The 26,574-nt window shown below is 39.8% G+C and overlaps 1 protein-coding gene across 1 annotated transcript in view; it reads left to right on the top strand.

Annotated features, from left to right (window-relative positions):
- The first annotated feature begins 2,819 nt into the window (after window positions 1-2,819).
- The window catches only part of MMP2 (matrix metallopeptidase 2), a 39,245-nt gene continuing 15,490 nt past the window's right edge, over window positions 2,820-26,574 (top strand). The window contains exons 1-9 of the mRNA XM_063334315.1: window positions 2,820-3,149; window positions 7,491-7,717; window positions 9,752-9,900; window positions 12,047-12,175; window positions 13,790-13,963; window positions 20,119-20,292; window positions 22,304-22,477; window positions 23,645-23,800; window positions 25,602-25,749. Of these exons, the coding sequence (XP_063190385.1) occupies window positions 3,006-3,149; window positions 7,491-7,717; window positions 9,752-9,900; window positions 12,047-12,175; window positions 13,790-13,963; window positions 20,119-20,292; window positions 22,304-22,477; window positions 23,645-23,800; window positions 25,602-25,749 (1,475 nt within the window). The 5' untranslated portion in view covers window positions 2,820-3,005. The remainder of the gene's footprint in view (window positions 3,150-7,490; window positions 7,718-9,751; window positions 9,901-12,046; window positions 12,176-13,789; window positions 13,964-20,118; window positions 20,293-22,303; window positions 22,478-23,644; window positions 23,801-25,601; window positions 25,750-26,574) is intronic.

The following is a 26,574-nucleotide window of genomic DNA, read 5'->3' as shown; positions in this document are numbered from 1 at the left end:
AACACATCATACCATGTCTTTTCAAGGATCAGGGGGTAATTTGGGCTGTAACAGACCTCAGGAAGGCATCTAGCCCAAACTCTGGCTCAAAGCAGAGGCTTCCCAGCAGCAGAATTGCCCTGCTTTCAGGATTTAGTACCGCTGCATTCCTAGCCTGAAAAAGCAGCACCTCTTTAGCACGGTGAGAACAGGATGATCCCATGAAGCTTAAAGAGAAATACAAGGAGATAAGAAACATTTTACCCCAAATTGAGTTGTAATACGATAGGACTTCTACTCTCAAAAAGAAGTGTCATCGGCATTTCTTTTGCTTTGCTTATCTGAAAGAGGGCACCTCAGCTAGGATCTCATAACCTGCTACTGATCTCGTGTGCTAATGGCAGAGAATGCCTTCCACTGAACGGTCCGAAACTCAATAAATCCAATTTGCCATTATGTTTTATGTTTCCTAATTGCACGTAAGTTGCTTAACTCCTCACTAGCTGAAGCAGTACCAGCAATGCAGTTCACCAGCAAAACTGCAACCAAAGGTGAGAAACAAGGCTTCACTGCAGGTCTGAATGGTTTCTCTTACTTTGGTGATTGTTTTGAGGAAATCTATTTAGAAAGCGACCTCCACCTACTCTCACTGCCAGCAAAGACAAGAAACAAAATCCAGTGAGATTTTCCAACTGCACGGACCACACAGCCCATTCAAAATTTTCTCATCCATTTCTGATTCAACGTTCATTAAGACACACTGAGAATTGAGCATTCATTAGATTTCAAAGAGGCTTATGAGCGCAACAGGAATGTGCCAGGACACATTTGGCTTTAAATGGCTTCACTGCAGTACCCTTCTAAATGAAAGCTACTAAGCCATCATAAATTACATTAAAATTCTTATGAAAATTAGGTGGTTCTTATGCTAGAAGATTTACAGCAGCCCTTGACCTACTGCAGAGCACAGTGATAGCTGCAGAATCTTGCAACACAACACATAATATTTTTACTTTGTTAATTAAGGATAAGTTAAGAGTAACTTGGCACATCTAGTGAAGGCTTTCTTAGTCTTTGTTCTCTTACAGTTTCACGTGGCTGGACACAAATATGAGCTGTCATCACAAACAAAGTAGGAAAGTCATTCCTCACAACCAAATGCAGGGCTGTGGAAAAACCGGATCATATTTTCAGAACTGTCATTTATTAAGGCAGCTCTTAGATACGACCGTGGTTTTTTGCTGATGGGGAAAAGCTAAAAAAGAAGATGTAATTTCAAAGCCAAAACATTGGAGGAAAGTTGTTGACTGTAACGAAAGTGCTATTGGAATCATACATGAAAGGATGAGAGGGTATAAATACAAAGCTACCTGCTTTACAAAGAAAGCTCCATTCACGTACGAAGTTCCCGTAACTCCTTTTTCGCTCTTAAGCATTAAATGCTGCTTCCCATGGCTGGTTCAGCCAGCGGCCATGCATACAGCTGCTGTGTTGGATTGTCAATGGAACTGCTTGGGCAGCAAAAGCTCCTGCGAATGCTTTATCTCTGAAGCCCTCAGCCCACCCTTTGAAATCCTTGTCTTTATGTAAGACTTGTCAGTTCATGGGTGATGGGGTACAGTTAGCAAAATAGCTTGATATTAGCATAAGTCAAAGAACTGTCAATATTACCTATTTACAATCAAATATCAAAATATCATGAGTGAGTATCAAACACCAGCAGTGTATTTGCTTTTCGTTGACAGCCCTATTAGGTAAGAAGAGTCCTATCTGGAAAACTTTCATGTAACATTCAGTGGAAAGCCGTGACAACCTTTATGCTGACATACCGCTCAGAGGAGCTGTGACGGCTGGACTCATGTTTAATAGAAACTGTTCTGTGACACTTGGCTGGCCAGAACACAGTTTGCATTCATGCAGAATTGCCAGCCTCCCATCTTAAAACATCATGAGCCAAGACCCTAGATTACAGATATTCAGCTAAAAAAAAAATTCCACTTGTAATAACATCTCAAGGCTGGCAATATTATGAATGACACAATAAAAAGAATGTCCACAACAATGGCTGTATTTACACCAGCATTTCAGACTAAGGCAGCTGCACCAGCGGACCAAACCCCCAGCACAAACTCTGAATTTTGTACCGTTCCCCGATGTCAATTATCGAGGATAACTCCTATTGCTGAATCTGCCTGACGAGCTCTTACCCTGTAGATTAAGGTGCTACGCCATGCCTGTTGGTGGCAAAGCCTCAAGCTGGTTCTAAACCCAAACAAGCCACAAGAATCTTATTCAGAGCTCTGCACGTTCTGCCCAGAGCAGGGAGGGAGTGACGCTCACGCCAAGTGGGGGTGAGCCCTGTGTACACAGACCTGCCCTTTGTGGAGCCCCAGCAGGAGTGGGACAAGAAACCTCACTGGGCTGCACCAGCGCGGGCAGGGGTTGCCTCAAAATCCGTAATCAAAATGTTTACTGTAAGGCACCAGGTAGTACCGTTAACCACAAATGACTAAAGCAGATGATTATGTCTACGGCAAAAAAAAAAAAAAAACAGGCTAAAAAATAATAAAAATACTTGGCCAGGAAAATAATGTTTAGGAATTTATTTATTTACTTTATTCAAAATATATGTGGGACACTTAATCTTCAAGATTAAGTCAGATTTAGGTTTTTTCTGCTCTCTGGCATAACTAAACGCTTTCATATATGCAAATGAGGTGAAAATGTGGCCTCTTTCAGCAGTAATAAGTATCTGCCTGTTGCTACCTTAAAATCACAGCAATCACATCTGGTAACTGCCCTTTTCTCATGTTTCCACTAGTTTTCAGACTTCCTCTTGTGGTAGCTTGAGACTGCGCATCTGGATGTTTTAAACATACAAAGGAATTGCTAGAGCAAGCAAAAGAGAACACGGTTCCGAGAGTTAAGATGTGCAGATAAGCAACTGGTGCACCGTGCAGCTAAAGGAACTGACAGGCAGACGGGGAAAATCTTTTTCCAAAGAGGAGAGTACAAGTTTAGGCAGAATGAAGACTCACATTGTCTGTGGCTTCGTTTTTGAAGTACTATTAATCCAAGTTTATCTTTTTAAGAAAACTTTAGCTGCACCGTCACCAATCATTAAGTTTCCTGGAGACAGCACTCCCAAAACAGACAAAGAACTAGCAGTGGTAAGTGTTGGTTTCATCTTTGCTTCAGATTTATATTGTTCTTTCATAAGCAGATGTTTCTTTCTTGTTTCAGCTGAGGCTAAGGAATGACTGTAGCATTCTCTCCCTAGAGTCTCTGGAAGTGCTAGCTAGCTAGCAAAGGTATCAGCTTTCAAAAGTTAAAACTAGAGCCAAGTTATGTTTCCTCTCTTAAAATTTTTAAAGCCGGCAAAGAAAGTCTTTTTCTTTTTTTTTTTTTTCCTTAAGTCTGAACATGCAAAATAATTTCATTAAGTCACCGTGACTATAGTCAAAAGATTGCAATGGTAAGAGGGGAGAAGGGCAAATAAGAGACATCTAATTTTTTTTAACTTAAATCAAGTAGAAGTGAGGGCTGCCGAGACTCACTTAATGCCTGTATCACAGCTTTCAGAAGTTTGTTTTCCAGATTGTTTACCATGCGTTGCATAAACACTGCTTTAAGGGACAGTTACAATCCAAAGCTGGCTCAAGTTTCTGAAGCCATTGTGACTAGTTTTGACTGAAATAAAATCTCATCAGAGGTTTAAAGAAATATTTTTTTCCAAATTCAATCTGGAACAACAAAAGGAGTGTGGATTTCTGTGGCATTAGCAAATTGTAGCTGTAACTCTACAGCATTTTATTCTAACCTTATTTTAGCCCTGTGGACCTTCATAAAAATGACATTATGGGGAAGTCCATTTAAGGGGAGCCTGAGATGGATTATCCTTATTTTAGCATGTAAATTATAGACATTTCTCTTCTTCAGCAGTAAGTCCATTTTAAGGAAGATTGAGATAAATTATTCTTATTTTAGGACAGAGAGGTTTGAAAGTTTGTCGCTTTTCTTTAGGAGTTGGTGGGCATCTTGGAAAAGCTTGCCAGGTTAAAGGAGGTCTGGGGGAGGGTAGAGAGAGAATTTCCAGATGGGAGCTGTGGTAGAAAGTTTAAGAAAAACAGACAAACTGACCCCAAAAGGGCACTCCTCAGCCTTTAGCAAAACAAATTCACCCAAGGTTTTGCCTTAGCAGCACAGCAGCCAGGGGATGGGGGGGAGGCAGTGCATGTGGGAGAGGAGAGTGAGGTCACACATGTCTAATCATAATTTAACCACTCTTAAATAATCTATTTTCTTAGACAGAGCCAGGCTTTTATTCAATAACAGTAATCCACATCTCCCCTCATCTTTGTTTCTTTCGAACAACCTATTTATTACGTGTACTCAGAGGAAAATTACAAGCTGGTTTAACCCTGCAGTTCTTCTTTGTCTTTCCTGGAGTATTCTTGGGTAACGCTAACTGGCTGCCTTTCCCTGACGCTCTCCAGCTGAACAGCCCCAACAATCAGCATCAGAACACAAACTGCTATGTTGCAGCTGGACCCTGTTTCATTAATGGGCTGGATCAAAATTCCAGATCACCACAGCTCCCTGCTGACTCTGGGGAAACTGAATTTTGCAGCCTAGGCCAAGATGTGGTTTACACAGACACTACATTTTCTTCAAGATTCTCTTCTCATAGAACAGCTGGTTATGTTCATTTCTCATCTTCAGTAAAATCTCCATTTTAGGAAAAACTGAGAGGGGTCAGCTTTTTATTTAGAATCCTAGCAAGTAAAATTCTTTACCATGCCTTATTTTATATTTTTGGTGGTATATCTTACTCCCAAACCTAAAATGGCAAGAGCAGCATCCTGCTTCTTCAGTAAACTTCAGTTCTGATGTACAGTCTATATGATATCATGGTACCTCACTGGGAGATGCAAACAGAAGCATAAGAAAAATCTATCACACTACATTAAAATGAAAACTGCAATCAGAACAGATCTTCCAAACTGGCTTGTGTGGTTATGTTCTTAATGCATTTCACATAATTGCCACCAGGCCGCGTTAACTATAAGCAGACAGAAGCTTAGTGGTAGCAAAGGTGAAACCATTCTGTGTCCATTATTTGCTGGTGCCACAGCCTGCACTAGAGAAATACCACATCAGAAGTTATAAAAATCACAAAAACTAGGCATAGTCTGTGCTTAGTCAGTAGGTGGATGCAGGACCTTCTGAAGGAAATGGTGTAACATCTTGATTAAATCCTTTTTCTGAGTAAGCTCTGAACCATTTCCTGTGCAGGGTAGATGAGGTACGCCTGGACTTAATGAGGAGTGTGGCTCGACCAACTGCAATCATCAAATATCCTTCGCTATATTTTTCTGATGCAGTGGTCTTATCCCCAGTCTCCTGGGTGAACTTCAGTCAATAAATTAGATCTGTAAAGTAAGGATTCCCTCAGGAACATTTCCAGGCACAACAACTTAGATGTGTCGTTATTTTGTCAGCCTTCTTGTAATCCTCAGTTAGAAATAATTTTCCCTGAGATTTCTGATACATTTTTGTCAAATACACCTTTGCCTTGTTGAGGGTGTCTTCCTACTGATTTGTAGTTAGTATTTTGGATACAATGCCTGAAGGATGCTTCTTCCTATGCTACAGACTGTTTTACCAGAAAGACCAGTTAACTTGCAACCTTCCTGTCTAACAGCATCAATAGCAAGGGCATCTCTCAGCTCTGTGTCACCAGTGGCCCACACATCAGTTTGGGAACACCTGCCATTTTCATGGCTCTAGCTTTTCTCTTAGATCTAGGCATAAAATAGTGCAAACCCAGACCTAAGTGTGGAGTTCCTGAAATCTCTGTGCAAGAGAACCGTAAGATTCACTTCACTGGATAAAGCCTACAACTCCAGATAGTTTAGTCAAGCTGTTTAGAACCTGTGAATGAAAAGAATTAGATAATGATAGGTTATTATCGTTATAGAAGTACCCAAACTAACATCTTCATCATAATCCATTTACCTACCCCTGAATGAGGACATAAATTCAACAATTAAAGCTTTATGTAATGTAAACAGTGTGACTGAGTCTATCTGTGCAGCAGTCCAAGCTAAGGCAACAGCCTGAGCTACAGGTTTTCTCAAATTCAGTTTGGATCCTAACACTGAATCCCAAACCCCTAGCTAGGCAGCAGTCTGTTGTGTGGCCATGTTTGTTGGTCTACAGTTAGGAACAGAGTTGATAAAGGATTTTCTACAGTTGCTGAAGATATTACTGGAGTTTTCTCATTTGCTTCTTGTAACTCTTTTTCATTTGAATGACCATGTTTTTACGTCAGGTTTCACCACGTGCTAGAGACTACCAGACATTCTGTCATGGCTCGTCCCTACCCCAAGAAGCTCACGGTTATTCTGCCAGTCAACACTGAACTTAAGGGAAAAAATACTAAATACTAAATTGTTTGTGTGATCTCACTTGTGTATTGCATAGAAGGTGGGGACCATGTATGGATAATCAGGACCACAGCTGTTTATCTACAGTTTAGTTTAACATAAATGCACAACATCTCAACACATCTGAAAGACATGGCTGCTTAACTGGAACAATTGCCAGGGAACAGACTAACCCACTGCTCCTCTGGGATTAGAAGCAGCGGCAGACTTTTTTTTTTTTAACTGCACTACACCTGCTAATTAGGTCACACTGATCAAATTGGAAAGTGGAGAAGACTTGGGTGGATATTATTTTATGTAAGAGATGAAAAGAATGGATTTGTGCTGCCTTTTTGATCCTTTATGACCATTGTTTCCTAAGGAAAGATGATTTTGTGATCTGCCACTGTGGTTGTATCAAAAAGATCATTCCAGCCATAATCTGCTGGAGTGTTCGATGGAATTTTAAGTATGCAGATATTGATTAGCTGCAGTGTCCAGGCAGCTGAGATGTTACCAAAGACCACCTTCCTCAGGCCTTTGCAATGGTTGAGTCAAAAGCAAACACACACAACATTGAAATAGCTCTATGCAGTTTGAATAAACAATGGGGTTTTTTTCTTTTCAATTAACGTGGTCTCATTTGTGTGGTTGCTTTTATACCACGGCAAGTTTCTCAATAATCCACAGAGTCTTCCAGGAAAAAAAAAAAAAATACACAAAATCTAAAACTGTAAGCAGATTTATACATCATAAGGAAACCAAAAAAGATAAACCCATTTTTACTTTGTAGTTCTACATTAAAGCTCCATGCTCTACTTACTAATAAAGCAATTCATTAAGTAAAGGTGATAGCTAATAGTGGAAATGATTGCATAATTAGCAATGTTGTGTGATCAAGGATGGTTTGTGTCAATTAAGGAGATTCTGCTGGTTTCTCAGTTACTAATAATAGTAATTTTGAAAAGAAAACTTGCAAATTACAGATGGGAAGCTAACATGGAATTACAGTATTTATTTGTAATGATTAACTATTTCTTTTATGAATTTTGAAGTCTTGTGTTCTGTGATTTTTTTTTCAAGCAATACCTGAATAAATACTATGGGTGCCCAAAAGACAGTTGCAATTTATTTGTCCTGAAAGATACTTTGAAGAAAATGCAGAAATTTTTTGGGCTGCCTGAAACTGGAGATTTGGATCAAAATACTATTGAGACAATGAAGAAACCCCGCTGCGGTAACCCAGATGTAGCCAATTACAACTTCTTTCCAAGAAAGCCAAAATGGGAAAAGAATCATATAACATACAGGTACTGGCTGGTGGTGTTGGGTTTTGCTCATACATAACCTTTTAAGAACCAATCAAACAAGACCCTTAGAAGTGAAGGAGCTGCATAGAGGGCTAGACAGAATTTCTTGAATTAGAATCTTTTTGTGTTTGGATAACTACTAGGTGCTTTAGCAACCATCTCTGAAATTTCAAATTGTAAAGTTTCAGGAATAATTATCTAAAGCTTAACTTTATGGTTCTGGTTGAGACTAAAGAGATTTTGGTTTTGTTCTTTGCTCTGCTGCAAGCATCCTAAGGCAACCGGAGCAGTTCTCGCTTGCTCATCTGCTTGACAGGGACCACAGTACTCACTGACTGCAGAGGCCATGCAGGAGGACAAACTTCTCTGCATTCAACAGTCATCAAATAGATTTTAAAATAAAACAAATGTATTTCAGATATATACAGACATGATTTAAAACAAACTATTTGTAATATGTTTGGCATGTTTTCATTTCTTACTCTGCAGAGCTAGGGACCAATACAGCTCTCACTGAAGTCGGTAATAAAAGAAATTCTCATTACCTTAGGTGGTCCGGGAACAAATTTTTAGCACCAATGAGAATGAACAGCAGATTTGTCTTAACTGCTTGATCTGGTCTGCTGCTTCCTCACAAGTTATAGAACAATAGAATGGTTTGGGTTGGAAGGGACCTTAAAGATCACCTAGTTCCAACCCCTCTGCCCTGGGCAGGGACACCTCCCACTAGACCAGGTTGCTCCAGGCCTCGTCCAATCTGGCCTTGAACACCTCCAGGGATGGGGCAGCCACAACTTCTCTGAGCAACCTGTTCCAGTGTCTCACCACCCTCACAGGAAAGAACTTCTTCCTAATGTCTAATCTAAATCTCTCCTTTTTCAGTTTAAAACCGTTACCCCTCGTCCTATCACTATGCTCCCTCATAAAGAGTCCCTCCCCATCCTTCCTGTAGCCTCCTTTAGGTACTGGAAGGCTGCTATAAGGTCTCTCCAGAGCCTTCTCTTGGGTTGAACAACCCCAGCTCTCTCAGCCTGTCTTCATAGGAGAGGTGCTCCAGCCCTCTGATCATCTTCATGGCCCTCCTCTGGACCCATTCCAACAGGTCCATGTCCTTCTTATGTTGGGGACTCCAAAGCTGGACACAGTACTACAAAGCATCCCATAGCATCCCTCATGCCTAATAAACACTGAAAAAGCCCGTTGAAGCTCTCAGAGCCCTCATTCGCTGATGTGCTTCCTCTGATTCTTCCTCATTCTCCTTATGCACAAAGTCATTTCCCTCACTATGCACAACTGGAAACTTGTCTTTACATGGAGGTTAGCTCTCTACAATATAAGGCACTAAGAAGTCCAATTAAAATATATGAAGAAGCAGCAAGCAATGCACTTAAGCCTATGGCTCTATCCTACATGCTTTTACCTCCTATTTCCCCATGTATCCTATTGCCAACGTAACTGACGCACTGGTAAAGGATTAGCATTCAACTGGCATGAAATGATATACAGCTAACTACAAAGGTGAGAGAGAAGGGCTGGGTTTTTGTTATTATTAAAGAGTAAAAGAATCTACAGTTGAAAGTTTCAGAACATTATTTAGCTCTTTTTCCAGCAAATAAATCTTATATCTCCAGATGTGCTTGTATGTTCATGTCTAAAGTGACAGCATGACTTGCAAGCTAAGTAGTCTACAAAAATGTAAACCTCAAATCTAATGGAGCAAAAGAAGGTGATGTCTTGCCAGCACCTCAGCGCTGATGCAAACCCCTGAATGTTTTATACAAGGCCCACTACCATGCAGGCATACTACTTTGCGGCCTCTGGCTATATAAATTTCTTCATGCTGATGCATCAATTCCAAAGGAAAATAAATAGTAAGTGCCACATCTCAATCAAAGGCAAGTGTCTAGATCTCACGTGGAGCACTGTTACCTCTTAACCGGTTTCACCACTGAGTCTACTCAGCATTTTGATCAGTAAACAACAAATACTGGGAGGGGGTTTATGTGTTATTTAACTCTTCCTCTTACCTCTAAGGATTATAGGCTATACTCCGGACTTGGATCCTGAGACAGTAGATGATGCCTTTGCTCGAGCCTTTCAAGTCTGGAGTGATGTCACACCGCTGAGATTTAACCGAATAAACGATGGAGAAGCAGACATTATGATTAATTTTGGCCGATGGGGTATATTTTTCTATTTTTACATATGTTTTTGGTTTTGTTCCTTTCATTAATCCTTAGTATTGGAATGATCTACCCTCAATAAGTAGTACCCGTGAGCCTTTCTGGCAAACCTTGTCCTAGCTTGCACTTGGCTTATACAAGCTAAGATCTAATTTCACTAAGATTTTTTTTTTTCTTTCTTATACACAAGAGAGAGAGAAGTATTTATACAATATCCTTATACTATATTTATCTTTCCAAAAGAGAATCACTAGGGGCAACATTTTATTTTTAAATTTACAAATCAGAAATAGAACTGGGAAATATTGGTACAGCTCTTCAGATGATGTGAGCTGGCTTCCCGCCACAGAAGAGAATGGAATACCATCGTATTGTTTACTTATAGTTTTGTACTCAGTTTTGCAGTGACAGTGGTGGCGGTCCTAACATACTGGAGCTTAAAAATGGATTTGTGACTTTCAGTTTTGACTCCCTAGCTGGTATCTGTTCCTTAGCCCAGCAGAATGCAGGTTTTCAATGCATTCTTTGGTCTTGAGGAATTTAAAAATATGAATTGTAAGCTGAATTATGGTTTCAGTCCAGCTGATGATAGGTGACTTGTTTTATTTTCATTGTACATGCCTTCTCAATTAATTTGGGTTTTCCTTTGAAAGAAAGTTTATAGCTTTTCAGTGTAAACCTGGGGCATTTTAACTTTTTATGGACAGTCACAGAATTTTTAATACTAATGAAGGTACTTGTGCAGCCAATCACTTGGGAGGTAGACTTTGGAAGTGAAGTGAACAGTTCGAAGAATAACTGAGCTCTTTGTGAAAGACTTCATTTCAAGCTGGTTTTCTTTGCTTTAGCTACTGATGAGTTGACCACAAAAGCTTGAGAGATTCTGTACGGAACTAAAACTTCAGATCCTCATCCAGGCTGGCTTGGTTTGCAAAAAGAAGTCTTACAAAAGCAGAAGTGTTACTGCTGGGTTTAGTACTTGCTCGTTATAGTCAGCTCAGAAACAGTGGGAGAACAACTTCTTCCAAGTTCATTCATTCTTATCACTTTACTGCATGTCAGATTCACAGGAGCTGGGACATCCACAAGGTTTTTCATTTTTAAGCTTTCTCTTAACCATGGCATCTACTTTGAAATAAGTGGGAGTAAAGCATCTAATACATGTCGAAATCTTCTTGACAACTGACACACTAATCTACTGAAATGAATTAACTGAACTAGTATTAAGAGAGTGACACAAGCATGAAATTGGTGTAAGAGAGTAGAGAATCGGGCCTGTGTATTTAGGGCTCCTGTTAAATGGCAAGACATCAGACCAAAAGGCCTGAAATGATGCAACTGGAGATGCTGGCAGCCAGCTTTGATGCACAGGTCAGTGTGGTGAGAAAGCTATGAATAACAGGGTTATGCCCTTGCCAGCCTGCCTTACCCACATGCGGTGTACTTCCAAGAAAAGCCTACAGTGTAATAACAGGAGAGCTACTTAACCTGCTGTTGTCCTGTGAGCTGCCTGAGTCTCGGAGTGGCTGATGTGGAGGAGGAATAGGCTCATTCACAGGCCTCAGAGCACTGAATAAGAGCTGGTTTTCCAGAGACCCACTACTGAGACACTCCACTGATTTGCTTTCCTGCTTAAAGTTGTCAGTATCCTGCACAAAGAAAAGAGCACAGCAGTTTGAGGTGCAGCAGAAAAGAGTAGCCTGCAAAAAGAAATCTGCCTTTACCTTCCAGTCTCTGTGTTGGAGACTGATACGAATAATCTGAAAATACCTTTCATCTGCAATGTTTATTTTACAGCTCCTACCAGTCTCCATTGAGAACTAGCAGTCTGTATGCAGTCATACATCTAATGTACAGTATTTCACTGTTCTTCACAGTCTTTGACTCCTTTCCACAATACTTATGAGATATAAAATAACATGCAGTGACAACTGCCGTACTGACACTTCATGTTCTTTGTAAGAACTGGCGGCTTCTCTTCTGGTTCAGTCTTGCCAGCACAAACCATACCAATAAACTCACTCACTAGAGTATTCTGCTGCTGTCTTGGATGGGAAAGTACACATGATAATCATCATTCATGTAAGGACTCTGTCAGAGTTGAGGTCATTAGAAACCGTTCTTTTTTGTCTGCTTCCTCCTGCAGAACATGGTGATGGCTATCCATTTGATGGCAAAGACGGTCTCCTGGCTCATGCCTTTGCACCGGGGCCAGGAATTGGAGGAGACTCCCATTTTGATGATGATGAACTGTGGACTCTTGGAGAGGGGCAAGGTACCAGACTTTTTAATATTTCAGAACATATGGTCTGCTGGCTGCTATGTTTTAATGCTGTTTCAGGCACTGCACGAAATGTTTTCATTGACATGTCAAAAAATGTTAGGGGATCAAAATTAATTTATACAATTCAAATTGTTCTCTATAAAATGCTTTTGTCATTCCTACATAAATGTTACCTAGGATTTCCCTTTCTGTTCCTCTACTGTTGCCCCTTGAAAACCGGAATTAATAATGGACCTGATGCTGCACAACCTTCATGAATTGTGGGAAAAGTACAAAGCCACAACTACAATTTTGAATGCTTCAGTTCTCAGGTACACAAAGTACAACATCATTAGGTTCATTTGTAAGAGGCAGAGTGGCCAGTGCTTTTCAGCTGGCATACCCTTTTAAGATGACTTAAGCTGTGGCTCCAGTTGTTAAAAATGGAACCATCTACCTAAATAAGGATTTATATACTCATGTCAAAACCAAATCAAATATAAACCCTCATGCTGATGACTGAAGCAAAATCGACATCAAACAGTGGATTAAGACCATCCCCAAGAATCTTTAACAGGCAGCTTGCCATACCCTTTAGAAGAAAACAACCGAAGTCCAGATAGTATCACCTGAACTAGACAAACAAGACCAAGTATTAGTAGTTTGGAACCTCTTTTTTTTCTGTTTGAGCTTTGCCACAATGATGTATTTCTAATTATAATTCTTCTACTGTAAAATAATTTGGAAAACTTAGAGTAAGAATTCAAACTCACGTTTGCCTTTCATTTCAAATTCTAGTTTCCTCAGCTGCCCTCCCATTGAAAAAATAGTTGAATTTTAATACCAAAATAGTCAACTTCCTTCTGTTTGGCTTTCTTTTAACTTTAGCAAAAGCATTGACCAGTATATGCAGCAACTGGAGTGGATCCCTGCCTCAGACTAATAATGAATAGGAGGAAACTGTTTTCCATATTTGTGGAAATACTGCACAAGCATCCAGTTAGTTACTGCCATCAAGAGAAATGCTATGGATAAGTGAATTGGCTATACATGAACATATCTTACAGCACCAGCACTGTAGTCTTAGGACTACATGTGACAAACTGAAATAAAACCCAGGACCTGGGTGTGTCTGCATTAACACCCAGTCCCCCCAGTGCCACAGGAGACCTCATTCAAGTCAAACTGGAAATACCGAAGTGGTTTATGAGGCACAAGGCATGCTCAGCTCATGCTCAACTGCTGCCTGGAACCTTTCAAACTATACTGAACATTTTAGACCATATTACCAAAGAAACTAAATTATTAAATGTATTAAAAGCATGTTTATAAGTTTGCATTGCCATAGTAACAGCAACATATATATTTTTCTGGGCTGATTCTAAGGACTGTTCACTCTAACACTTGAGCATGAGTAATATCCATGTAATTCTTTCAAAATTACCGGTTATTATTTCAGCTATGATCATCTTGCCAATAGAGAGACCAACAGCATATTGAATTTCAAAGTGGAAATTCAGACTGCATTTCTATACCAATGTCCTCCAGCAAAAGAAGATTTCCAGAAACTGTATTTTTTATATCAGTTGGTGGCTAATTTCATCCCTGTGTTTGTTCGCTTTATAGTGGTTAGAGTGAAGTATGGAAACGCAGATGGTGAATACTGCAAATTTCCCTTCTGGTTCAATGGCAAGGAATACAACAGCTGCACAGACGCAGGGCGCAGTGACGGATTCCTCTGGTGTTCCACAACCAAAGACTTTGATGCAGATGGCAAATATGGCTTTTGTCCCCATGAGTGTAAGTAGATCATTGCTTCTACTGTTTTCTCCTGGTAGACTGTTCCCTATTTATTTTGCCCATCCACTTCTCCTTGTACTTTTTCCACTTCCTTTCTGGTCAATTTAGTTTTACTGCTTTTAATATCTCTTCAGTATCTAAGCAGACAAAACTGCCTAAAGGCTCCCTTGGCATAGGAGAGTTTGTAACTGACAATGACCCAGGCGGAGGCATTTCTCTAAAATCAAGGACACATTGAAGATATGTCGGAAGCAATGTCGGCCCCATATACGCATCAAAGACACTACAGGTTCAGTTTCACAATCCAGGAAAGACAGCCACCTTTTAGAGTAAGGATTGGGCCAAATTTGGAGATGGAGCACACTAAATGACAGAAATCTCTCCCTAAATTGCAGGCTATTCCGCTAACAATTGCAGTTACATCTCCTTCAAGACCAGTAACTGACAAAAACTGGCAGTTAAGGATGAAACCCATTAAGCCAAACCTCTATAACTTTGCATACCAATTTTACCAATAGGTTTCCCAGGTCCTCTGACCCCAGGAGCCCTCTTAGTGCAATGTGACACTATTATTGTCACAAATCACTCTTTAAATGACCTCATACTGCTTATTAAAATAAAAACGATTGAATTTCAATGAGTATCTATGCTGGTACAAAGTTATTTATATGTTGGTACATTGGAAATTGCTAGCTAGGAGAGCACTCACCTTTTTAGAATTTAGGGTTTTATTTTTGACACAGGTCTTAGGATTCTTACTCATGAAGCAGTTCCAACAGCTGACTTTAGATACAGGAATGACACAGTATTTCAGAAATCGTAACTCGGTATCAATATGTGTAGAACACTGTTAGAGGGTCTAGGAAAGCAAGGATCATACTTAATTTCTAACTCTTTGGAATGTGAACAGAATCCTCCATTTCACAAGCAATTTATTTCATATTTGGAAACACTCATTTACAAATTAGACAATGTGTATGATGCTTTCATCTAGCCATAACTTTTAAAAAATATATACAAGATATGATTATTATTATCTTTCAAATGAAATTATGACACTATGTTTCCAGTTTAAACATCGAGAAGATGTACTTATATGCTTGAAAGTCTTGATGGATATAAGATGAATTATACTGGATATAGGATTTTGGACAATTTATTACTATATGAGTGTTAATTTGATCTCCTGTATATCACATAGCAGGAAACCTTTAGAGAAGCAATTAATTTTAATTGGCTGTAGCCTACTGTGCTAATTTATGAGCAGTGAGAAGAGTAGAGAAGGTAAGGGGCTTTTAGCTGCTTGCTCCATCTCCTGTTTGCCAGCTCCAGTGCTGGCACCTATATTCACCAACACTCCCAGTACTGCAGTTTCCCACATGCACTTTTTTCCCTTTGCACATAACTGACTGCTATAAGCTTTTGGCAGCAGGGTGTGTTTCATCACTCTTGTTACCTTACGTCCTGAGCAATGGACCCACAAGGTCACTAAAACTCCTGCCAGCTACTGCTGTGTCACAATAAATAAAAACAGAGTTATGAAAGAGAATGAAACAGAAAATAATGGAGCTTTTGTTGGACTCATGCTAATCCTGCTTGAACAATAGTACTAAACTTATTTATAATATTATGGGTACATACAGTCAGTACAAGGAAAGGGAAAGCCAATTGCTGAAAGGAAATTAGTGATGCTTAAGATGCAAAGCTAACAAAACAAGACATGATCAGGGTTTTGGTAGACCAAGAATGCACAAGCACAGCCCAACATGTCCCAGGCAAGCCTCAATGAGTACTGTAAAAAACACATGTATATGCATTAATATGTAGGTGTCAGTTAAGTACACTTAATTTTTCAAAAGATCACAGATGTGTACGTAGAAAAAGTTCAGATACCCTGTCTTCAAAACTTCTCTGGTATCCTATTGCAGCCAAACACTAAATGGATTCCTGCTTGACAAATTTTGGGGATTTCTCAAGTTCATTTGCAAGACCGTACAATTTCCAATATCATAGAATCATGGAATCACAGAATGGTTTAGACTGGAAAGGACCGTGAAGTCCACCCAGTTCCACCCCCTGCCCTGGGCAGGGACACCTCCCACCAGCCCAGGTTGCTCCAAGCCCCGTCCAGCCTGGCCTTGAACCCCTCCAGGGATGGGGCAGCCACAGCTTCTCTGGGCAACCTGGGCCAGGGGCTCACCACCCTCACAGCAAACAATTTCTTTGTAATACCTAACCTAAATCTACCCTCTTTCAGTTTAAAACTGTTACCCCTCATCCTATCGCCCCACTCCCTAACAAAGAGTCCTTCCCCATCCCATGTAAGATTACAAATTTTCTGCACCAGGATGCTAGGGTTTTGCAAAGATAATCTGTTGTAGAACGTAGCAGTCTTCTAGCCCTAATGGGATAAAAAACATATTCTTTAATTTGCAAAACCCTAATTTCCCATTATAGGTCACATTTAGAGCTGGGATCTACCACGGTGACAGCAATTTATATAACCATAGGGGATGAACAAGCAGGAGTGTGAACTTTTAACAGACTTCAGTTAATTAAAAATAAAAAGTTATCATTAGTTACATGACTTTTAGAGCTAGCTTCTTTAGCCTAACATTTACTTCAGTAGACTATATGTGTGCACACACACATACCCGCACCATCATTTTTTCTTAAAACTTTGCCATCTCCTTCATTCCCCACCTTTACCCAAATCTCTTCTGCCTCAGGTTAATCCTTCCAGCTGTAAAAGAGCAAAATTAGGCTTATTTCTTTACAATACTCCAAATGCTTGGATATAGTCAGGATGAAGCCCGGACTATAGGTCACTGGACAAACGGAGATCCACGTACCCTGACTGATACCTTTGTAAATTCCCAAACTCATACAAGACTGAAAATGTGAGCAGTGAAGCACTGTCAGGGAGAGTTGGTTCTGGAAGTTGATATTCCTGGAAATGCTTGTGTCAAGGTTTCTGAAACGGAACAGAAGGGTTTCAGCCTTTTGTTTCTGATGCAATTGTTTTGCAAGATCCTTGAACAGTTATGCACAGATGTTTCTTATTAAATTCAGAGCTGCATTGTTCAGTCATTACTCCAAAACACCCTTTGCTAAAACCCAGCTAATACATTCAGATAGGGGAGGATTTACATCATAGAGCCTTGTGTTGGGGGCAACATTCCTAGTTGTCAGTGTTTGTTTCTCCCGTTTAATTCACTGAAGTTAGTTTCAATTCTTCTTATAGAGCCATGCTGCATATTTGGAAACATTTTTTAAACTATAGGGTTGCACTAGGCTCTTCTAAAGTTAATCCCAGATCTGTACCCTAATTTTGTAGACTGATTGAACTGTCAAAGCAGAAAGTGATCTACCTACTACACAAATCTTATGTAGGTGGGCTGAACCTCTCCTTTGCCCTGTGGAATCAAGGGATCTCGAATCTCTCTCTTTACCAAACTCCACTGGCACGACAGAGAGTTTAGGGTCCTAACTTTGGTCCTCTGATATCTAATGTTATTGAGATCTGTATTCTGCCTGTACCTCCCTCACACCAGGCACAGTTCTCATAGGCTGCTGCTCAACTGCTCTCCCAGGCAGAACCCTCTTGGAGCTGCAGCTACCTCCACCTTGGGTCTGTGCCACAGGGTTTCAGCAGCCTTCCAGCCTGAGGTTTCCTTACATCACAACTGGCTGGTTTTTCTGGGAAGAGCTAACAGCGCACTGCGGCTCACAGATTAGTACTGTCCAGTCTGAATCTGCTCTCACATCAGCGTATCTTCACTAATTTTTAAATTGCTGAGCTTACCATGATGCAGAACAAGAGTCAGGCCCTTAAAGATCCCCTTGCAAGTAAATAAAGCTTTTGTTATGTTTTGGGGGAAACTGTCCTGGTCTCTGTCTTTAACTTTCATTTACATTAAAGCAAAGAATTTTCTAGTTAAGGCTGGGGGAGGATTTGAAAACTTAATAAACTGTTATTGTTACCATCACATGATGTTACCTCAGGCAAAATGAAAAACTGCATTTTGACTGTGACTCAGAAAGACTCCATGCAAAGCAGTAATAGATTGACTTTCCATAAGGTTTTTGCAACTTAGCACATTTAAACCAACAAAAAAAGGCTATTAAAATACTGAGTTTGCCAGATCTAGAGCTGGAAGCAGCTCATGTGGTAAATGAGTCATCTAAACAACTCAGTTTAATTTTGCCTTCCAATTCTATCATTTCTTTATAAAAAAAATAAAGTTTTTCTCCAATCACAACAGCCACAGTCCTAGTTAATGCACGTTTCCTAACTTATTACAGCATCTGAGACAAATACAAACAGCTGCAGCTTGCTCTTTTTGGGGGGGCACAATGCATGTTGCGGTTATCTTTTGCCTAGAGATGGGACCTCTGTGTGGCTGCTTCCATGTCCGGGATGCAGAAGGATACAGATGAGAGCTCAGCCAGATCAGAAGTTCAGCGAACTCATGTGCGTGAGCCAGGCCTGCAAAGCTCCAAGTCCTCTCCTTAGTGGGACTGGAACTTAGTGCAGTAACTTTCTGGTTCATGCCTCTGATACTGTGGCCAATTACTGATTTAAGTGGAAAAGGCAGAATGAATCATCTCTGTCACAATACCCCATCATTAGAAGCCTTCCCGATCACCCTTCAGCCAGAAAAGATCTTGGGTTTTTATTTATTACTACTCTAAAAAGTGAAGCACACTCATAAACAACGTCTCTTCCCATCGATGTATCAGACTAAGCAAAGGCAAAACCTCTCAAATCCTACACAAAGAAGCTACAATGGCATTTTGGTCATCAAAAATGACAACAGCAAAGTAGAAATAACCTGCCAAGCCTTCCCACATACACGTTTGGGTTTTAGCATTAGCTTTAAACTGGGGGAAACAGAGGGAGAAAGGTGTCCCCTTGGGCACCTTAAAAAGGGCCAAATCATGCGTACTTTACACTGGGAATTCAAACAGATGTGTTCCATTCTGAGGTGCTGTTCTTAAATCTCAGGGGAATTAGCACATGGCTACACGAAGGATTTTTTGGCTCTGTTCAGTGCAAAGCCCGTCCCAGTTTGTTGCCCTCATGGTTTTCTCTCACCAGCACATGGCACCCATAGACACTGTCCTACCATTGAGAATTCCCACGGATGGAGCAGCCAAGAGAAGACACAGGCAGATTCACAAGGTGTCAGATGGTCCACACCACATGCATCTTCATGTAATTCAATTTGGACATCCATTTTTTAAATATCAGCATGAGAGATTTTATCTGCTTCCTCTAGATATCCCAGAAAGTTACTAAAATCCTAAAAGAGATCCCAGAACTGGTGACTCAGTTTAATCTGTACTCCTTCATCCATGAGAGAGATTTGTGGTTCTCAGGGTTGAGCCCTGAGGCCTTGTTTGTGTATGGGGACAGATAATAAACAGCTCCTAGAAGACCAACACACTACCTACAGCAACATTAACAAAGCAAAGGACAGAAGCCGCCAGTGCTCAGCTTTGTCAGAGGAGTCATATTTGCCCCCTCTTGCTGATCTATTGAGTGCCTAAGCGTAGCTGCAGGGATTCTCAGAAATGAGAAGCAAAACCTAGAGGAAAAGCCAACAGGTTATTATTTGACATCAACTCTACTGTATGTCAGTGTCTTCAAGAAACTGAAAATGTGCACAGATGGCTATCAGGAAAAACCAATCTGGTGTGTCTGTGCCTCTGTACAAAGTTTGCCATTCTAGCTACCATTTTTAATGCAAGGTAAAGGAATTAGCAGAGCACTAAGGAACATGAATGACTTTCTCAGAATCCTCTTTCTAAATGTTGTTTCAAGAAGGGATATTAATTTTATGTTATGATGCAAGCTATAAAGGATATACACAATTCAAACAGCTTGGGAGAATTTTCTTTGTTCCAGGTTCATTCATAAAGATCAATTAGTCATTCCTTCTATACACTTGTGAGACTGTAACATCCCTGGTCTATCTTGCCAAAGCATTTCACTGTTTGTGTAAAATAGAGGTTCTAAGTGTGAACTGCACCACGCACAATGGCTGCCTAATCTCTGTCAAGACCTTCCTATGTTACCATGGGCACACTGTGATTCCCTCTTGATATTGAGCATTGCGTATTGACGTTTTTCTCTTTCGTTCTCCCTACAGCACTTTTTACAATGGGCGGCAATGGTGATGGGCAGCCATGCAAATTCCCCTTTAAATTTCAAGGCCAATCCTATGACCAGTGCACAACAGAAGGCAGGACAGATGGATACCGATGGTGTGGAACCACTGAAGACTACGATAGAGATAAGAAATATGGATTCTGTCCGGAGACTGGTACGAGGAACGTTCCTTGCATAACAGTCTAATTTGTCGTTGTTTTAAATAACAATAGTCTCCTTTTTTAAACCTTCACCAGAGCACACAAAAGTTGATGAGTTCAGCACAATTTCAGCACAGGTGGCCAAGGAAGGGAGCAATCTATGTAAACAATACAGTGTGCCACAGCACACCAAGTTTATCAGGGATACACCAATGTCATTGAACCATAGGACCAAATGTCTACCGTTGCAGGATAATTACCAGTAGATTACAATTTGTTAATGGCCCTGGAAGAGAAGTCTTATGTGATAGAAGAAAGCATGAATAATATTTTAGCTTAATACTTACCATTTACACGTGAAAAAAGAAATCCCGTTTAGTATGTTAAGCTTGAGTTAATGGATCTTTTCAGCAATTCAAAAGAACTAAGTGAAATGGTTTAGCCAGAAAAATAGATTTCTGTTTCTTCACATTTTTTTATACTTTTTAACTTGAGTTTTACTACATAAAAGGAATAAAAATTAATTTAGAGCCTTATATAGCTTGGCAGGTGTTCAATTTCAGGAGTCATAAGTATTTAGACTGTATAAGTTAGCTATGGCAGTTCTAAAAGCTCAAGCTTTTACCAGAGCCAAGGGGAAGCCACGTTCACCCTGTTGCACCCTGCAGCGACATTCAAACCTATCTGCACCCTGGATTTGACTCTTTTGAAAATGCCCTAACCATTTGCAACAGGGATGCGATGTATTGGTATTTGGCTTCCTGTTACTTTTGATAACCAGGTGTAACCCCTCAATTTTACCTTACAGATGTTTAAAAAAAAATTAAAAGAAAGGAACAAATTCATTATAACTTGCTACACAGTCAGGAAGAGAAAAATCTAAAGGCTAGTTTAATGAACAAAAGAACCAATATATGTAGAATCAATATATCCGAAGTCTTAGGCAACATAGTCTTTATCACTGGAACCAAGAAATACACTTAGCTTAAGCTTTTTTTCCGCATAAAAGGTTATTGCTTGCAGTAGCTGTGATTTGTTTGTTTGTTTGTTTCTGGCTAATTAATTAATAATAATGAATGAGAAATAAATAATATTAGGGACACAACCAGCTTTGCCTCTGTGTCGCTCTCCTGTACCTTCCCAGAAGATAAACCATAATTTGAAAGGAACTTAAGGAATTTAGGAATTTAAAATTCATTTGTAGATGAATTTAAATGATTTTTATATTCTTTTCCTGCTCTGTTTATGATACCTACTTTAAACTGTAATTTTAAACCATTACATCCTCTTCCCTCTAGAAAATACTTGTACACACATATACAAGTGTTATTTCTTATATATTACTGCCATATACTACATAGATAAGAACACAGGGGAAAAAATCACAAGTTTTTGCGAAAATACAGGGTTTTTTTAAAAAGTCATCCACGTTAGATATCCTTTTGTTTAGAAAATGTTTAAAACCATATGCTTTTAAACTGTACCCTGCTGACAGCATAAAACATTTCCTCAATTAATTTGATACGACTCCTCTTCTGGACATTTTGGAGTTGTTTTTTTCTACTTCAAAGCTTATACTTCACTGGGACACCTACTAACCAGATGCATACTCAATAGCCTTTAACCTTTCTGCCACTAAACCTACCTTCAACCTGCTTGAGACACACTTTAAAACATCACCGGGAAAACCATCAAAAGGTACTTGCTACGCAATCACCTTCCACAAAACACTGTTACCTGCTGCTTTCTCAGAGCTGTGAACATGAGTCTGGGGCTCATTCTTACTCCCACCAAAACTATTGGCAAATTCATTGCAATGGCAATGCCTAGACTTCTTCCTTTTTTTCCTGTGTCAGACAATCTTCTTTTCAAACACTACTTTTATCTTACTCCTCATGTTTGTAAAAAGACTGCAAATTTTCTGCTTGCTTTTTGGTTTTAATGTGTAGTTTAGAAGAAGATGCATCAGCTTAATCTCACAAAAGGGATTCCCTTCTCACTGTGTTCTTCTGTCCTTTTCCACAGCCATGTCAACAGTTGGTGGCAATTCAGAGGGAGCCCCTTGTGTATTCCCCTTCATCTTCCTTGGGAATAAATACGAGTCCTGTACAAGTGCAGGTCGCAATGACGGCAAGCTGTGGTGTGCTTCTACCAGTAGCTATGATGACGACCGCAAGTGGGGGTTTTGTCCAGATCAAGGTAACAGTTTATGTCAGAGCAATACAATGGGACCAGCATATTGACCACACCGATGACATCACACTTACGATGATTTCATTCTCATACGTATCACTCCTGTCTGGTTACGGTATTTCTCCCCAGCCCAAAATCTGAGCAAACCCCCTACATTTAAATGTGAGGCTATTGTTAGAGAGTCAGTCCCAAAACTCTTCGGCCTGATACCTTCAGATTTTCTAAAATTATAACGATGAAGCATCTTGACAAAAATACAAACCCCAAAACCATTCAACAAACAAACAAATAAATAAATAAATGTTTTTCTCATCACAAGTTTTTCCTTCCAAGGCTAAAAGCCACAAGTACTATAGTATTTCATTAGTATGTAATACTTACACTCTGATATTGGCCAAATTAGGAACAAATGCTAAATGTAAAAAATTAATACATTTGTGACTGATATTGCTGAAGATGAAAAACATGTTTAAAAACTGAGAAAGACAATATAACGTTTGTATGGTGAATATCTGTATTTAAGATTATTTTGGTTAATCTTTATCCTTATTTGTAACATGGGTAAAATTAAATAAAGCAAAAGGCTTTTTGCACACTTACAAACAAATTCTAGATTCAGGTTTTTCTTTTAAGAAGAAAATAACTGCTAAATTTCAGAGACTGTTTGGCCATAATTGATAAAATGTCATCTGATGATAAAAGATTTTTTTTTTAACCTAACAATATTTGGTACAGCAGTACTGATTCAGGCTCTGTTCCCAAATGCACAGATATACACACCTGTTTATCACTTCCATGACATTTCCTGATTAAAAGTACGATTTGAGGTCTAGATTGCAAGCTTAATTCTTCTGTGCTTAAAAAAAGTCTGATTTTATTTGCTACATTTTCTTTTCTCACAGAGGTATTAAGACTGTGGTCAAAGTCACTTGCATGCAAGATAGCACCAAACATCAGCTACAGAAGAGGTTTTAGAATCTCTCTAATGAAATGTCATTTCTGTCAATACGTATGACATTCACCATTGCAAGCTGTAAATAATAATTATGATATTCATTATTGGGAGAATTTGATGGGTAGCAAGGAAAATAAAATGAGAAAACTATGAATAGCTTGTGTAGTACACTTCTATTTAGATGTAAGTGGCTAATACTATCTTGCTGTGTTATTTAGGGTACAGTCTCTTCTTGGTTGCTGCTCATGAATTTGGCCATGCTATGGGATTAGAGCACTCTGAGGATCCAGGAGCTCTCATGGCCCCTATCTACACCTACACCAAGAACTTTCGGCTTTCTCAGGATGACATTAAAGGGATCCAGGAACTATATGGTAAAGTCCTCCCTCATCGGCAAAACTCATCAGAAAAGCATGCAGCACAGGTTGAAATTTGGGGCTCGGAACTTGCAGTAAATTACATACCGCACAATACCACCAATGCCAGAAACTTCCTCTGTTCCTTTTTCCCTCCTTTTTTTCACGTTATTACCAGGGCTCCTACTTCAATCAAATATCACAATTTAAGGACGAGGGGTCACTAAATTTACTGATCTAACAGGAGCCCCAAAACTCCCCAAAACCAAACCTTTAGACAAAAATTTCTAATGCCTTTACTGGGACAATGAAATGCCATGCTTTTGTCTAGCTTGAAATACCTGATGCGTGTGGGTTTGGGTGTTACTGTCTACAGTGCTCTGAGGTTTCCAGATTGCAGCTCCCTGTAAGAGGGAAAGGATGTCGGTTCCTGTCCCACCTTGGCAACAGTTCTCATTGCCTTCCCACAACGATTCAAGGCGTACCGTCACAATAACATTTGCAGGGAGTGTGCAGGAGCTGGTACTTCGATGTAAATGTTTTTGGCAAGCTCCTGGAGAAAAAGTGGATTTAAGTATTTTTATGTTGGTACATTTTTAAAATTTATTATTTTCTCCATAGATACTCTCAGTAAAATGCATAAGTATTATTATGATTGAAGTTCCTTCCATGTATACATTTTCTACCTTCTAGAGGCACATTGTAAATTAAGCAAAGAAAGTCTATGCCGTTTCTCTCTCTGTACTTTTCACTTTTCTACTGAGATATCTTCCTAATTGTAAATGACTATATTCTACAGCACTCAACACTTTAGAAATTACAATAAGAATATACCAAAATTATTACCACGAGACACCTTTTTATCAAAAATCTGATTTGAATCTTCATTTTCTCCTTGTTCTTTACTGCTTTAATTAAGACTGGGAATTGAGACATGGGCAAAGTTAAGTGAATTTTCTAAGCTTGCACGGCGTAACTTTGATAGAGGTCAGAATTTAACCCAGTTCTCTCAAGGCAGACTTCAAAACCTCAGACAAAACTATCTTTTTTGCCTCTCTATAATTGATAGAACCCTTTACAAACTGCTTTCTATGTAAAACAAATATTCAAAAAAAAACTTTCTTTTTTTAGACTATTATTATCTCAAATCACCTACACTCCACTTTGTTTTATACAGTAGTAAATAAACCTGATGTCTAAGAAAAAAGGCAAATGTCTCATAAGGCAATAAGGCAGCAGCCAAATGATAAAACAAAATAAAAGAAACCAGATGGCAAAGTGCATGTTCTGAAGAGCATGTTTTGATTATTGATGAGGGCAGAAAGATCATACCAATGGCTCAAAAGGCCATCTTTGTAACTTGAAAACTATTGGCACTTCTAGAAAGAAGAGAAATCCACTTTGACATCTCTCTCAGCAGAGCTGCAGATAATTCTGAATAGAAGGACTTTGAAAGGCATTTCTCTTCTTTTTAGAAGCCAGTAAAATAAAAATTGTAATGTTAACATTTGAACCCAGTCTAATGACGTCTGAATATCTTTCAAGTTAAATAGGCAGCTCAACATGGATGGACACTCACGTAGGCACACTGTCTTGAGGAGGCCACACAGCAGATTAAGGCAGGACTGGAAGCTAAGGCCTTCTCAGCTGTACTTAACCACCCTTCTTCTGAGAAGATTTTATTATAAGGGTTTTTTTCCCCTTCAAGCACTGCCTCCAAATTATTCCCCTTCTATGAATTATGATAGTTCAGGTTCCCTGTGTTACCTTTGCAGCACTGTATTTCAGTGTAACAGAGTATTTCTGTTCCCCATTACAGAAGTATCGACTGATGTCGAACCCGGACCAGGGCCAGGACCAGGCCCACGTCCAACCCTTGGACCTGTCACTCCAGAGCTCTGCAAGAACGACATTGTATTTGATGGAGTTGCACAAATTAGAGGAGAAATATTTTTCTTCAAAGATAGGTAAGAGAGATAAATTGCTTACCAATGGGGCCTCAAGTGGAGGAATCTGTCAGACCTATTGTTCAAAATTTACAGATTTATTATCTGGTACAATCTTTGCCCTTTCTTTTGTGTGTTCAGAGATAGCAAAGTGTTCTAATCAACTCCTAGGGGAAAGAGATGTCAAATTCTGGTTTTATGGTTAAATAATATGTCCACCTTTGCCACAAGGCTACACTGCTGGCTCGTGGTCAACTTCTTTCCACCAGGGCACCTGCGTCCTTTTTCAGAAAGCTGCTTTCCAGCCTGTTGGCCCCCAGTATGTACTGGTGTTTGGGGTTGTTCCTCCCCAGGTGCAGGACCTTGAACTGGCCTTTGCTGAACTGCGTAAGGTTCCTGTCATCCCATTTCTCCAGGGATCAAGGTTCCTCTGGATGGCAGCACAACTCTCTGCTATATCAGCCACTCCTCACGGTTCTGGGTCATCAGCAGACTTGCTAAGGGTGTGCTCTGCCCCATCACCCAGATCATTACTGAAGACAGTAAATAGTTTTCTGACCAGTTCTGACACCTGGGGTACACCGCTAGTTACTGGCCTCCAGCTAGATTTCATACCACTGACCACATCTTCTAGACCTGACCAGTCAGCCAATTTTCTGTCCACCTCACTGTCTGCTTACCTCACCCATACTTTAACAGCATCTCTATGAGAATCTTACTGGAAACAGGGTCAAAAACCTTTCCCATCTGCTCTCCCCCCATCTACCAAGCCAGTCATTTCATCATAGATGGTTATCAGGTTGGTCAAGCATGACTTCCCATTTGAGAATCCATGCTAACTACTCA

Source organism: Chroicocephalus ridibundus, chromosome 4 (assembly GCF_963924245.1).
Source record: "Chroicocephalus ridibundus chromosome 4, bChrRid1.1, whole genome shotgun sequence".
NCBI classification, from domain to species: domain Eukaryota; kingdom Metazoa; phylum Chordata; class Aves; order Charadriiformes; family Laridae; genus Chroicocephalus; species Chroicocephalus ridibundus.
This window is presented reverse-complemented; position numbering and strand designations above follow the sequence as displayed.